At 33.4% G+C, this 16,412-nt stretch overlaps 1 protein-coding gene across 3 annotated transcripts; it reads right to left on the bottom strand.

Moving 5' to 3' along the window:
• Positions 1 to 6,508: 6,508 nt before the first annotated feature.
• LOC110739307 lies at positions 6,509 to 15,648 on the bottom strand. 3 transcript variants are annotated; one of them, XM_021919772.1, is made up of 10 exons: positions 15,494 to 15,648; positions 14,839 to 15,039; positions 13,029 to 13,122; positions 12,846 to 12,922; positions 12,009 to 12,118; positions 11,830 to 11,915; positions 10,758 to 10,811; positions 8,033 to 8,186; positions 7,846 to 7,859; positions 6,509 to 7,392 (listed from the first exon to the last, which is right to left on the bottom strand). In XM_021919772.1, exons 2-10 carry the CDS (start codon positions 14,954 to 14,956, stop codon positions 7,287 to 7,289), a joined length of 813 nt encoding a protein of 270 aa, XP_021775464.1. In that variant the 5' UTR covers positions 14,957 to 15,039; positions 15,494 to 15,648; the 3' UTR covers positions 6,509 to 7,286. The 3 variants fall into 3 exon arrangements, with proteins under 3 accessions (XP_021775464.1, XP_021775466.1, XP_021775465.1); XM_021919774.1 differs by having other exon boundaries at positions 12,009 to 12,115; XM_021919773.1 differs by lacking the exon at positions 15,494 to 15,648 and adding an exon at positions 15,380 to 15,398.
• Positions 15,649 to 16,412: the final 764 nt, after the last annotated feature.

The raw sequence follows: 16,412 nt of genomic DNA, 5'->3' as shown, positions 1-16,412 counted from the left end.
GACCTTACACCCCTAACCTTGACCAACCAAGGCATCACCACCCACTCCACCACGGCTCCACCGACCTTGACCATCAACTCCACCTACACTTTTAGACAGATCGATTATTTCTGACGTACCAAAAATTGTCATAATGGGCAAAAGACATTGCAAAAATGACATGCAAGCTTCAGATTGTGCACATCTACAACCACAACGGATGGTAGTATTTGCGATGCAATTGTAGTGCTAATATAAAGATAGAGGACAAAAGTAGCTAGAGATATTATTGTTGCGCAACACTCGAACACAAAAACGATTGTTTTAAAAAAGTCAAAATCCGTCAAATCCCAACAATGATAAGCATAACATCGTAGTTATTGTATTTTTTTTTTCATAATAATATTCAATTTCAATGAGATTTTCATCAATTACCTCGCGTGATAATTGCTTAAAAAATGACATTATGTCTCTATTAACCTTAAACCATAACTCTAATCCCAACCAACCTATAATACTAAACCCTAACCAACCTATAACTCTAAACCCTAAGCATAAATTGTAAACCCTAAACCTTAATTCTAACTCGATACCCTAACTGGCTAACCCTAAACCCTAATGTTAATTACTCTAAGTCAATACTCAAACCCTAGAAACCCTTACTCTAAATCCTATAATCTTAAAATCTAAACATCGAGCACTAAACCTTAAACCCTAAAATTCGAAAACTAAACCTTAGCCTAGCCCCTTGATTAAAGCCATAGAGGATGAAAACCAATTTAGGCTATCCATTATTCGGATTAAAACCGAAACCCAATCCAAACTATATTATTAATTCAGATTGGATCCAAACTTTAAATCAGATCGAATTGAATTTTTTGAAAATTTGAATTGGTTTATAATTACAAATTAAATTTTATAGATAATTTGGATTGACTTGGTTGGATACGAAACACCGAAATATGCAATCGTTATTTTATAAATAAAAATTGTCAATATTAATCATGTTAAACTATGTTTACAATTACATTAATATTAATCATGTAAAACTATATTTTCAATACTTGTATTAATCGTGTACAACTATGCTTTCAAGAATTAAATTTTTATAATTGTATTTTTATTTTTATAATCGCATTAGGCCCAAAAAATTTACAACCTATTTTAATTCAGATTTTCGGATCGGTTCCAAATAAACGAATTTTAATTCATATTAGATCATATTGGATTTGCTTAGTTATTTGGATTGTATTGGATTTGATAATTAAAAATCGAAATATTTGGAGTAAGTCAAAACCGAAAATCGAATGGACACCCCTAAAAACCATAGATTATATGAAAGGGTATATTCGCCAATTCATTTTCAAATGCGAAAGTTACCTGGTAAAGTACATGCATCGTTTAATGTTTTACAAATAAAATTAATTAGCAAATAAAAAATTAAATTCAAAAGCTTATGGTAAATTAAATAAGGAAAAATTGTAAATAATAATCCCAACTTTGCTCCAATTTCTTTTAATAATCCCAACTTTTAATTATTTTGGAACAATCTCAACTTTGGGGCTGTTTACTTTCTTCAATCCCAATTACCGGTTACCTGTTGAAAAGGTTAATTTTTTTTTTAATAAATGCCACGTGTCAAGACTAATAAGCTAAAAATATTTGAAAAAAAAAATTAATTTTTTTTCAAAAAACCACCCCCTCCCCTTCTCTAACCACCTCAGCCCCATCGCCCAACGGAACCCCGGCCACCTCAATCCCCTCCTGCATCGGAAAACCCACAACCCTCCTCCTGCAGGCAAGCCACCCTTCCTCATGTCCCGTCCCGTCCTATCACCAATCCCCCTTCCTCTTTGAACCACCACCCTCAAATTTCCCCTGAAACCTTGTCGCCTTCCTCAACACACTCGCCAGAGAATGCTTAACACCGTAGACGCTGAACAACACCCACCACAATTTGGCCCCTAACTCAACGAACCTTCCGTCTTCTGATCTTCTCCAAGCGTTACATATTGTTGCCGCCTGACGAAGCTTCTTCCACCGCTAAATCCAATGACGTTGCCGCTTCCTCCGCTCCTGCTTCTTCTGCTATCGCTTCTGCCATAGATGAAGGCATCGAAATCTTGGTTTACTCTAAGGAGATCACCAAACGGAAGGGGAAGCGGAACGGGCGGCGGTTTTCAAGGTAAATTTAGGGTGGTACGGTGACGCCAGGGGTAGAAATAATGTTATTACTTGGGTGTACGGTACATCCACGGTTATAACTGTCATATTACAATTAGTTTTCTTTGCACGTGATATCTAGAGGTTTCATTCTTATATAATTTTTCTATTCTTCTTTCTCTCTCTTCCTGCATGTCTTCAAATTTTTCATCTATATTTTTGATATTTTGCTTTGGATTTGTTTATTGTCTTCGATTTTCGATTTTTTGCTTCAGATTTGTCTACATTATTCAACAATGTTGGAATATATGTAAATTTTCTCTCTTTTTTAATGTATTCAACAATGGTGGAATCGAGGTGAATTTTATTTTATGTCTTTTGCTCATAATATTTTGCTCAATTTTTTCTCAATTTCTTCCTGCCTCTTTCTTTCACCACTATACAGTTCATTTTTATGGTTTTTTTTTTTTTATCCAAAACAAAGCTAACCTTTGTGAAGGTGATAACAATGGAGGCATCATCTAGATAGTTTGGCTTCGATTTTTTCTTTTATGGTTTCATATTCATTAGCAAATTTAAGTTAGAATTGCAAATTGGCTTTAAACAACTATTTATAAGCCGTTTAATCAACAAATAAGGAAATTTTTTTGCTCATTTCTTAAATGGGTAAATAATTATTGCTCTTTTATTAAACGAGCAAAAATTATTTGCTCATTTGTTAATTAAATGAGCAAAATATTATTTGAATTATCATCGTCATCATCAATGGTATTGCGATTAGCTCTACGAAACTTCAAGAACCATCATCGTCTTCCTTTTCTTTGTAATTTGATTCAACATCATTATCAATAAATTTAATTTGCTGCAATCACATTTATTAAAATTCAATAAACAAAGATTTAAGACATTAAAATGAAAATTTACGATCTGGGGCTATTTTGATTTCTGAAAAAAAAAATGTATAAGTTGCTAAGAACACTTAAATTGAGGGGTGAGTTGAATAAGTTCTACTCATCTTGAAATTTGTGATTTGGTTTGAAGGTGGAGTTAAATGTGAAGAATTGTTTGCATAATTAGCGTTTTAATGGAGGAAATGTTGGAATTTAAGTGAATATTGAGGATTTTTGAGAGGTGGAACTGTGTGTGTGCAGATGAACGGAGGAGATGAGTCGGAGATGGGGAGAAGGTAAGAGTATTTGATTTTGGGCTTGAATTTCCATAATTGAAGGATAAAGAGTGGTGAGGGGAGGAGGAAGGTGGAGCCAAAGTCAAAGGGTGGTGAGAGGAGGAGGAAGATGATTGAGAGATTACGAAAATACCCCCGGGAGCACCTTCCTTAAGGTACTCCCGGGAGTATATAACAGGAGCTGCGCCAAGGGTGGGGGAGGCGAAGCGTGCCGGTGAGAGAATTTTTTTTTTAATTTTTTGGACCAATCAGGACTTGACACGTGTCAAGTAATCTGATATAATAGGTCATTGACTTTTGTTAACTGGTTTGGGATTGAAGAAAGTAAACAGCCCCCAAAGTTGAGATTATTCTAGAATAATCAAAAGTTGGGATTATTAAAAGAAAATGGAGCAAAGTTGGGATTATTATTTACTATATTTCCATTAAATAATTCATATACAAAAATTAGATTAAATGTGTTTTATTAGTTTAATTAATTGTTGTAAAAATATAATAATAATATATAAAAAAAATAAAAAATAAATTAAAAAATAAAAAAAACAAAACCCTAATGTGGATGAGATCTACTGGCGCCTCTAATAGGCAACCATACCATGTAATAGCCCTAACCACATATACATTTGAAATAAAAAATTAAAACTTCCCAAATCGACGGCGTCGAAGGTTCATCGTCCTTACCAAAGTGACTCTGATATAACCGCGGTCCATCGTTGGACCATGTAAGTGGCCATAAAGTTCATTGTTGGTGGTCGGCCGTTGTGGAATGGGTGGTGAAGCTAGTGGACATGGTGGGGCTTGTGGTCAAGATGGAGCCGTGGTGGTGTGGGTGGTGATGCCTTGGATGGTCAAAGTTAGTGGTGTGAGGTCAAGTTTTGGCAGTTATGTCATTGTTAGTAATGATGGGGGCGTAGAAGTCATTTAATACCGTGGCATGAGTATTTTCAATGTGGCAAATAGTAATTCACAAGATAAATCACAAAAAGAAGCTACTCCCTCCGTTCCTAAATATAATTCCCGCTTGACTAATTTTACGGTAATTAAGGAAAGGGAGGAGGAAATACTAAAATGATATGGAAAACCCAAATACTAAATTATTTATAAAAAAGAAGAGAGAAAAAGGTACTTTTTTTTACAGCTATTTTCAATGACAAAAAAGAATAAAGTACAAATAAGAAGTACTGATGCACAAAAAATAACAATAAAATTAGATGATACTTTTGGCAATTCACATAATAGAGACAAAAAAAAAAAAAAAAAAAAAAAAAAAGAGGGTTCATTAGTAGTATTCAAGGGACCAGAAATGTTAAAAAAGGAAATGTAAACTACATTTAGGACCACTAAATATGGTAATGGAAACTATATTTAGGGATGGAGGGAGTATTATAAAGTGTGCACACACGTGACATTTAATTAGTCCGAAGTATTGAGGATGTAATTACTCATTTACTCAGGTATATATTATATATAATTAAATTAAACTGGATTCTAATCTAAAACACACATAAAAGGTACGCTATTAGCCATTGACTAATACAATCTAAATGTAATATCATAAGAGTATAAAAAGGAGTTAGTAAGATTACTATAAAGCTTTCCTATCTTTATATAACGTTACGATGCCTTGAATTTTAAAATTTTTTATTAATATGGTCCTCCTAGGAATCTCCTCTCACGTGATGAAGTGCATTAAGTTTCCGGCCGCGGTTACAAACAAGACCGATTCTTTGATCACTAGGTTTTTTTGGGCGACTAATGGAAATTGTGGTATTCATTGGGTTTCAAGGAACAATTTGCAAAAACCAAAAAGGATCAGAGCAGTTTGGGAATTCGAGCTTCGAGTTTGCTAAATGACACTTCGTTGTTTAAACAAGTATTGCAAATCAACTAGCCTCGTTTTTAATATGTTTTACATTATTAAATACCGTTTTATCAAATAATGATTACACATTTATAAATCGAATTTAGTTCCGCGAAATTTGGGGGCTCACATCGTGCTCTACCTCTCATTCAACAATTTTTTTTTTTTTTTTTTAACCATACCTAATTTGTCATTAAAATAACAATTTGTATACACACTATCACTTATCTAATACTAAAACTAAAACTATGTGCTAGAAGAATAGTGAACACTAAATTGGGATAGAGAGAGATTCGTAACTAATATAAGTACTACCTCCGTTTACTATTATTTGCAACAATCGTATCGTTTACTGAGGCCAATGCAAAACTTTTAAAGCATGGTTATTGAAATATAAGGGCATGTAATTAAGTATTAAAAAAACAAAACAAAACAAAACAAAACAAAAACCAGCACCACCACCAAAACCCAAAACCAGAACCACCACCAACTCCACCGACAACCATCAGAACCACCAAACCCGTCGACACTCAGAACCCAAAACACCACCAAAACCACCGAAACCCAACCACCAACCAAGCCTTCACCACCGAAACCCAACCACTAAACCAACAAACCACCCACGAACCGGATTTGAAACCCATCCCCACGAAACTCACGCCACCCCCACGATCCAAAACCACTACCTTTCGAACCCAAAACCACCACCGACGCCACCCTAAACCACCCACCTTTTGAACCCGAAACCACCTAACCCACCACCCACAAACCCAAATCCGAAACCCACGAAACCAACACCATTTCTCCAGATCTGAAATTGAGTGTTTCTTTTTCAATTCATGAAAAGTGTTTGAAGGAGGAGAGAGAAAGTTAATGTTGAAGAGGATGAAGATGGAGAAAATAGATTATGAGGAAAGAGGAAGAAGATGATGAAGGAGGAGTGAGAAAGATAATGGGGAAGATGAAGAGATGATGAAGGATTGATGAATATTGTTGAAATTAGGTGGCTGTTGGGGGTGCACATCATCGAGTACTCACAATGAGGATCAGGCAGGATACCTAGATTGATGATTCTTGAAAGATAAAAATAAGTTTAATTGAATTAGATTAGTTTTTAATCAATTATGTTTAAGTATGTAATTGATGTTATAAAGTTTTAAGTAAGGGTGTTTTTGTAATTTCAGTTTAAAAAAATTACTAAAAATAAAAAGATTTTGGAATGTTGCAAATAATAGGTAGCACCCCTTTTGGGTAAATGTTGCAAATAATAGTAAACGGAGGTAGTATATAACACAATGATAGCTATACACGTAAATAAATTAATAAATAAACCAAAATACTTTATTCCAGAGAAAGCAAAACTATATCACAAATATAAAGTTCAATACAAAATAAATTGCAACCCAGCATGCCAGAATTGGAGGTGTGAAATGTAGTAGAGAACAAAGGAAAGGTCCCTCAACAAGCTAAACAAAGCATGGTCAGGAGCAAGGAAGAAACACCCACTCGCGCAGATCTGTGTGATGCATATAAACCATACAGTCATACAGATGCGTGTTTTACAGTTTCTTGTACAAATCACTGCACCGAGCATTACAAGTTCTTTCCAGAATACAAGGATACGCCACTTTACAATTTCTAATACAGCAAGCTCTCTTTGCTTTTCTGGCAGATTAACTCTAATACATACTTGCAAACTAAATCTTCTCCTTGCTTTTCTAGCAGATTACCACTAATCATACATGCAAACTAAATCCTCATTTATATGTTATTCACTTGAGCAATGAGTGCAACATTGCAGATATCAAAGGGAAGCAGTAAATGCGTGGCATAACCACTAGAAACCAGAATTCATCATATACAACTACCTTGTCTTCGCCAAACCAACGAAACACCTACAGAAGCCTACATGTTATAACCACTCTAATGCACGGTAATCTAGATGTTTCACCTTCTTCACAACCATAGCTTCAAGACAGCAACATAATAGGCAGGTCATGCCCTTTCTGCTACCTCAAGACACTCTAAGCATAAGCCCTAACATTGCCTTATTCGTTTGAATAGTTACAATATTCAATAAAAAAGAGCGAATCATAATCATTGTCGGTGTCCTTCTGGCAAGGCAACCACATTATGAAATGGTACTGTCCTTTTTGGCATGGATCCATCTTCACTTTCATCATCATCAAACTCAAGGAGATAACTGCACAAAAACAGTTTATTTGCAATTAAAATGAGTCATCTATGAGATGTCAGATACACAAATCAAATATAATTATTTTTTCCTGAGCAAACTAATTAACACTCCTATATCAGTGTATTCCTCAATGATCAGACTCATATAAAATTACAAATTGTTTCACATTCTAGCTACCCAGAGAAATAAGATTTCCATTTGAAATTTGTGGTAACAAAATCGAAGCAGCAAATTATTCTCCTACTCCGCCTAAGACAAACCCCTCCCTAAACCTAAAATACAAAAATATAACAAATAACGCAGCAGGGGTAAAACAATTCCATAGTTTCTTGTCCTTTTTAGTTTCTTGTAGCAAAACATAGAATTCTGCAAATTCAATCTATTCAATCAATCAATCAAATTCAATCTATTCACCAAATAAAAATTTAAAAACTTGAAGAGGCAAGATAGATTACTCACTCATCGGTCTTCCTCTGGAAAAGGTAATATGGACCGCAATAACACCACACCAAGAAACAGTAATATGAAGCCAATCTCTCAGTCAGATACATTCCATGATATTTAGCTTCTTAGATTAGATTATTAAGAAGCTGCAGTTTTTTGTACAGGATATAAAGAAACCAAGATAATGAATGATTTGATATACCTTGCGATTTGGATTCACTACTGTTGCTTTGTACAATGCTGTTGTACCAGGATACACAGCCAAAACTGCTCTGCCAGGAGGGAAGTCCAGAGCAGTAGAAGGATCATTCCGTTTGGGGAAAGGTATGATATGTGATGCAGGAAGCTTATATTTTCTATACAAGGGAAAAGCAATTTTATTTAAATATGCAAAACAAGCAATTGACCAAAATGATAAGACACATTAAGTATCAATCAAATATATACCAAAAGTAAAACATGCAATCTAAGCAGGGACGTAAAAGAGGAAGCAATTAGCTCACTGCAAACATACAAGGAAAAAGAAAGCAGTTGCCGTAAATCCAGGCCTGGAAACTATGATACTTCAGAATATGTTCTCACTAAATCAAACTTCAAAAAGTGAAACAGTACGTAAACCCCCCCCCCCTCCACCCAAATTAGAAATAAGTCGTTTTCAGTGTCCACAAATGCAATGTGTAAAGAAGATTATATCAACCTCAGCCATGCGTTATAAAATCCAGGCCTGGAAGCTATGATACTTCAGAATATGTTCTCACTAAATCAAACATAAAAAAAGTGAAACAGTACGTAACACCCCCCCCCCCCCCCCAAAAAAAAAAAAAAAAAAAACAAATTAGAATTAAGGCGTTCCAAGTGTCCACAAACGTAGTGTAAAGAAGCTTATATCAACCTCAGCCATGCATCATTTTACTTTTGAATTCAATGAGAACTGCAATAAGAAAGAACTTTTGATTTGTAGGTCAACAAGGAGGAAATTAGCATCGAAGAGAAAAGTGAATAAATGCCAGATGCAGGACAACAGCATCATGTTGTTCAGAACCAAAGGGAACCTAATAGGCAGCTAAATCACAAACGGTTCACCACAATGAAGCCAATAGATTTGGTTTAGAAAAATATTCACCCATAAGAGGTACAACTTAGCCCATAAACTGAAACTGATTAACTGATCACCGTAAAATACACATTCCTATTTTACAAAATATGAGGCAAGCTTCAGAAGCCTGCATTTTGTCTTGCAGTAGAATTGTCAAGTATCTAAAATAGCATTAAGCACATCAGATCAACAATTGAAGCTTCCATGAATCAACAAGGCTTACAAATGTCAAAACCTATTTTATGTTTCATATCTTTGAACCAAAACAATTTACTAATCAGCCAATGAAAACATGATTCCAATCCCTTCAACACCTGTCGATTTCTAATGGAATCAATCATTCGCAATTTTTGGCCTTTTATTATAATGGACTTGTGATTACTAATTAAGTTGTGATTTCATCAGTAGTAAACTAGTAATGTAATTGAAGTAAGCTACTTATTGAATTAAGGGTTGATTAAAAGCAGCAGCATGGTTATGTCAGTTACAACACCCCACCAAAAAAAAAAAATCAGGAGCATTTTGTAGAGAGAATGGGGGTAAATGTTATTGGGACGTTGCGGTGTCTTTTAACATGATTTCAGCACCGCAATAGAACATGACAGTCACTATATTTACAGTATAGTCCAATAATCAGATTACATAATAAATCGTTAGCCAAATCAACTTCATAAGTAATCAATCAAAATACATATTAAACAGCATTATTCTATGGTAATTGTGGTAGAATCTTCTTTCAATAATGTGTGCGTACTTCAATTGCAAAATTGAGATTCAGCTACTTATGTCAGTATTAACAACTCACAGCAAAATTAAGTTATAATTATCAATTGATTGAAAATAAGACATTGAATGCCTACCTCAAAACAATGACCTCTTACTAGGGTAGAGTTTAAAGCACTATAACAAGACTTAGAATTTAAATAAATAAATAAATAAATAAAATCAGGAGCTCCAAAAACATGAAATATATGGTTTAATGGACATTGACAGTTTACAATAGCACTTATCCCAATTGCAGATGCAATATGTAATACTTAACAAAAACACTCAAACACTCAAAAAAAGAGTAGCACAAGAAATTGATATTTCAAGCTCCCAGATTGACCACAGTTCCCCACTGTGCCCAACAGAGAAGAAAGGCATTTAAAAGTAATTTAGAAATATTAAATTTCTTGGAGTTTATCATCCTTTTTCAGTCAGTATAAAATCCTTAGATATCTCCTTCAACATTGGCAAAATGAAACATTTTAGATTGAACAAGTTTCAGCAAGACAAGAGCAACAGTGGAATAATGTAAATGGAACTTTAGGGATAGTATTGGATTTTTTTTAGGGAAGAATGACTAAATAAAACTCAGTATAAAACCTATATAAATTCACTTTTAATAATAATAATAAGCCAAGTACCATAAGTTGGCAATGATACCAAATGGGCCCTAAATTTTCTTGCAATAGTCCATTATTTAAACTTTCAAGTATCTTTATAATTTGACTTTATGCATTGTTCAACGAAAACATGCTGTTTTCCAGGGAAGTTTTCAACAAGTATCTCCCAAAAGTAACGAGTTCCCATGATATAGAATGGTTGACATCAAAATACTGCACACTGTGGATCCAATGAGTAGTCTGTGTAGGCTACGATGGTGATAGAAAATAAATTTGCCTGTCCTTTTTTGTCTTTATCTACCATGTAAAGAAATAAAAAAAAGGCATGCAATCAGTTCACATTCCCCAGCATTTAGAATGGTAAAAGCCGACATTCATGAAGGTAGTGAAGTATCATGATTCGCCATATCAAACCAACCAGGAACAGATATGAAGTGGGCTACCTTTGGCCACCACCCTCTTCATCGTCACCAGGTTCCTCATCAAGCACTTCAAATCTGAGATTGGAAATACGGAGAATTAGAATATGGTGAAACAGGTGTAGAGAATTGTTTAAAACTGCAGAAAATAACAAGCACCAAGTGTTGACAATGACTAAGTGGAAGCAATTACAGAAAATTTTAATGGACCATAAAGACTACAAGACATGACAATTAGGCAATTAGCTACTAAAACCAAGTGTCATGTGAAGACCCTACAACATATTTTAAAACCCTAATCATTTTCCTTGAAAAAAGTAAAAAACTGTTTTTTAGCATATCAACCACAAGGCTACAACAATGTTTAAGTTACCTATGCTATAATTCTTTTAACTTTATTCAGGAAATTTGTGTACTGCACTACTGCGTCTCTCTCTCTCCCAACCACTTAAACAACACTGTGATATAGTACTCACATGATGCATGATCATTACCGTGATTACATATTTACAACCAAAACCTCTATTCAAAACCTTGCCTCCGCCCAAAGGAGAATATTGGGGATAAAGGCCTTTGGCTTTCACTTCGTCCCCTAATTCATTCCCATTCCTATGTACCAACGATAGTTTCTGAGTTAGTTAGCATCTCACTCTTAGTTCTCTCTTCTCATTGCCATGTACCTATAGAATCATGAGAAATGTTCTCCTTTACAATATGAATCATCCATAGCTCATTCAATCACACTGGGAAATCCTGTGTTACTTCTCATCGAGAAAACACCATAAAAGTTTCCTACTAGTACACTTGTGCAAGGGTGCAATGAACAACAAGATATCATGCCCAAACATAGTGCTCAAGAGGGCTTATTTAGAAAACAGAGACATCATGCCCAAATGCCAAGGTGCTCACCCAAAAGATATTGAGTTATGGTAATCTTTGCTCCTAAATTAGTGGTGCATTATCTATAGAGAAACAAAAATAGCTTTTGCAGCTTATCCAAAACTGGTACAATATGGCAAAATATAAACTTTGAATTCAGCAAAGGCAAATAACAAATCATTCAAAAACAAGGTCTTATAAGTAAGATTTAACTCACTCTCTTGTTTCCCTGTCATAATGCATCACTTTCACCACAATATACTCGTCCTTCTCTGTTTCATCTGTTGTAACCCTAGCTGCTACCTGAAGACACATCAGCCCAGTACTAAGATCTTAGAAGAAAATCATTTAAAACTAAAAATTCAATGTACAGTAGAAAGTGAAACGGATATATACCTGTTCACCTTTCAAACTAGCAAAGTTATCAAGTTGGTTTCTCATGGAAGGAGAGACCCTTGGGATATCAGAATCATTTTTCTTCTGTTTCTTCTTCTGCTCATTACCTTCTGCAACTCAAATTAAAAATAAGGAAACAATTTTCTATTTTTTTGGTTTTAACAAAATGAATACTTAATGTTAAACAAAAAGTAAATACATTTCTTTCATGACAAAATATGAGTTATAGCACATGATGCTTTTAGAATTGACAAGTCTCTTATAAATTAGTATTCAAGTATGCCAACTTTTTGTTTGGGTAAGTTTATCATCTGACTAACAAAAGACCAACACCCACTCTGGATAAAAATAAGAAAATACATACACCCACACCGCACTCTAAGTCCCAATTGCCATTTCCACATATTTTTAGGAAAGCAAAACGCTTGAGGTTTGGTTGAATAAAGGTGTATAATAAGAAATTTAAAACAGAAAAAAAAAAAAGGTTGGGCATGATTCAAATTTAATCATCCTTTTAAAAGAAGTATCACAATTCACAAGGGAGTTTGAGAGGAAGAATAAAATATGAAACCAAAATAATTAAAAAAATAAATAAAATTAATGAAATGAGACTATATTAAGGGACAAAATTATTGGGTGAACTGGGACATTTATTTGGGGACTGCAAAGGAATATTAATAAAAATTTAAGTCAAAAGATATCATGTCCTAGTCCTAACCTATGTTGTTTCATTTTTCAAAATTTACATTAAATTGTTGCTTTAGACAAACATTAGGGCTTTAAAAGAGTGATGTTTAGCGAAAAGGCCAGGCTGTTTTAGATGAATAATATACACACCTACTCTTCTTCGTTGCTGCCCAGGCGGCCCAGGAGGGAGCAAAGCATCCAGCTGTGTTAGTAAAACATTTGATACTCTGTAGGGTTTAGCCATATAATCAGCTCTTCTAAAAATATCAAAAAATAAACTTCCATACTAAGTTTAAGCAAAATGCTTGTTAACATATAGGTAATGATACGTACCTCACTTCAGTTTCAGCTAGTTCCTTAGCTTGGGTGTACAAGTGCTTAAGCTTCGATAAAGATGTGTCCCCAGGCTTCTCAACTACTTCAGGATCTGCACCAAAGTAATCATCATTTATTCTTAAAATAAAATGTCCCGAGTTCCAACTTTTCACTAACAAAACCAAGCACCTTTAATAGTATTTTAACTTTTAATTACAGCACATCAACAAGTAGCTCAGTTAAAAATAATAATAATAAGATTTCAAATTACCCTCTTACATTGTTACCTTTTTTTAAGCGTTTTCCATTTGATAATAGAAGCAATTTGCTGTTTATGATTATTAAAACCACTTTCTTTGGGATCTGTTTTATTTGTGTAGTCAGCAATTTTATATGCAACTCCAACTCCACTATTTTTCCTACCTATTACAAATTACATCATTTACATGAGTGTAGAATCTGTTGGTGATTTACAAGTGGAGGGTCTATTGCATTAAGCTACTTGAACAACAGTTAGCTTTTCCAATTGTTTTCATTCTTATACTATCTAAAGAGGATGGACAATATACTTGCTCACAACCGCAAACCCATTCCAGTTTGTTAAAACAATTCCAAGAAACTGCAAATACATCTTACTCAATAGCAACAAAATATGCAAAGATTGGATTAAAAGTGAAACTGATACATGACTAAAGCTTTCATCCGATCAATCATGTATAACTCTACACATCGAGGTCAGATAAGGTCACATGAGCTTATATAGTAAAAGAAAGGATAAAAGACTGAATTACAAAAGAGTGAAATGAAGTTAACAACAGTGAGCTTATAAATGAACCTGACCATGTGTTTGCACTTTATCTCTTGTATCATACTCCCAAAAAGTTCCAAGGGTCTATTTATATGACAAACAACGTCATTGTGCAGCTAAAGGTTACTCTACTTGCTGCAACCAGGAAGACCTCTATAGAAAGTGTACAAAATAACTCACTATAAAACTCTCCATAAATAAACCTTAATATGTCACCTTATACCATTCCCTGAGACCAAAAATTCTCAAATCATATTCACAAGACATTATTCAAGAAACCCTCTTACGGATAACAGTATAACACCCCATGAAATCCTAAGAGAATTTTCATATGTAATGAATTACTTCTCATGATTTCACATATTTAGCCAAAGCAATATCACAACGTGTTCAGGGCATTTGGTGTCTCAGCCTCCTCGACCAAAAAGACCCGAAAATATCAATTTTGAAGAATAAAAAGTTATGCTTCACCATTGACAAGTATCCATCAAACCACAAAGGGATTTCTATCACAAAGTTCTATGATATCCTGAAACAGGGAATTATAAGACTTTTCATTATATCTCAAGTAACTCTGACACTTCAATCAAAAGCCAAAATCATAGAATAAATTACAACAAAAATACCCAAGTTTACTACTAAGCATGTACCCATGCTAGACACAAACAATTATTGGAAAATAACACCTCCATCGACGGTACCACATAATTCTTAAGCCCAAACCAAACACATAGGAGTTGATCACATTATTAGTTTTCCAGCTTTACAACAATATTAACCGGCCACTCTACAATACCATATTCGAGTAATCGACCATGCTTTTCAATTTCCAATCAGAAATTAAGCGGCACAAAACAATTACTAATAATTACCCTCTACATTTCAATAAACTAAATCAAAATGAAATTGATCAATACAATATTGGAAAAAAAAACATAAAACAAATCAAAATAAAATAAACAGCAAAAATTGCAGAAATTAATCATATACTGAAATTAAAAGGAGAGAATAATAACACACTGGTTTGAAGCTTCTTATGAAGCTTATTAATATCAGACAAAACTTCTTCCTGCTCTTTCCGAAGGCGGTCGAGCTCCTTCGAGTTGTCCAGAATGCTGGCAATTTCCGATGTTGACATTGTTGGTGAAATCTTCTTGCAATTGTACTATACTTCCTCTCTTTTGTATTTTTTCATTTGATTGAATTTATAAACTGCACAATCTACAAATTACAAAGAAAGAAATCATCAATAAATTTGACAAAAAAGGGAAAAAAAATTGTAAATTATTGGGAAAAAATCAAGAATAATTAGGGCTGATTACGAATTGATTTGTTACCAAACAAAAATATATTCTTCGATAATTACATGATTCTTTCCAAACATTAAAGTATAACAAAATCACATAATTATCAACCAAATTTGACATAATAATCAACGTAGGATCGAAAAATCACGTTAAATTCTTCATAATTACGAATATGAATGGCAAAAACACGGTAATTAATATTTCATAATTACAGTTATAATTAATTAATTATAACCAATAATAAAATAATCTACCTTGAAAGAACCCTAAATTAAATCACAATATTTATAATGTCAAAAAAAAAAAATCACAATATTTATAATTTATAATGACAATTAAATTGAATGATTAAAAAAATTTAATAGTACCTTGAATAACCGCAACACTGTAGGAGAGAGAGGGGAGTGTGCACAGTCAGTGCAGCGAAAGATCTAAAAGTAGTTATAAATATACGGAGTATGAAATATATATAGACTGGATAAAATTAAATTTTTGTTGAAGTTTTGTTCTTATCTAAGTAGTATGATCGTTTTTATGCACATTTATTTTAGGTTAGTCATCCTTTTGATTTTAACATTTTAATCACAATATTTTATAAAAATACAAAAATAAAGGTTTATAAAAATACAAAAATAAAGGTTTACGGATAAAATTACGATAAATGTTTTTTAAATTTGAATTATATGTTATATCATACGAAGTATTTAAACTTATAATTTTTGCAATACTATTTTTTGCAATACTGGATAAAATGTTTTTAGATTTGAACATGAAGATTAGATATGGAGTATGTTGTTTTTTTTTTTTTTTTTTTTGTTGTTGCTTTTGGGTTCATGTTCTTTTGTTATAACTTTCATGTTCTTTAAGGGTTTATTTTCATTTGTTAAAGTTTCTATGTTTCATGTAAAAAAAAAAAAAAAAACTTATTTTATGTTCATCGAGTGCATAGTGAACATTGTGCATCCAGGTGTACAAAATAATAATTGGCTGATTACTCATATATACATACATACATACATATGTGTGTGTGTGTGACTCAAGAGAGTTAAGACTTTATCTTTTTCTTCCTACGAAGTAACAAATTTTATTTTACAATAAGTCTTATATAAGGTGGACACGTACCTTTAAGTGTTTAACCCCTTTAATAGTAACTTTTAATTTGCAACGATTTTAATCAATATCAATCATCAATATATATTACTAAAACAGACACCAGGAATGACACATGTTAATTTATATCTTCCATCTTTTACTGCCAAAAATGTTTTAGAGAATAATATTTATGTA

This window comes from Chenopodium quinoa, unplaced genomic scaffold (genome assembly GCF_001683475.1).
Source record: "Chenopodium quinoa cultivar QQ74 unplaced genomic scaffold, ASM168347v1, whole genome shotgun sequence".
NCBI classification, from domain to species: Eukaryota; Viridiplantae; Streptophyta; class Magnoliopsida; order Caryophyllales; family Amaranthaceae; genus Chenopodium; species Chenopodium quinoa.
This window is presented reverse-complemented; position numbering and strand designations above follow the sequence as displayed.

Excerpts from the sequence above, each read along its gene's own strand:
- LOC110739307 (XM_021919772.1), bottom strand. The coding sequence starts at position 14,956 with ATGTCAACATCGGAAATTGCCAGCATTCTGGACAACTCGAAGGAGCTC. Across the intron at positions 13,123-14,838 it reads TCATAAGAAGCTTCAAACCA|ATCCTGAAGTAGTTGAGAAG; the intron begins GTGTGTTATTAT and ends ACTTTGGTGCAG. Across the intron at positions 12,923-13,028 it reads CTAGCTGAAACTGAAGTGAG|AGTATCAAATGTTTTACTAA; the intron begins GTACGTATCATT and ends TAAACCCTACAG.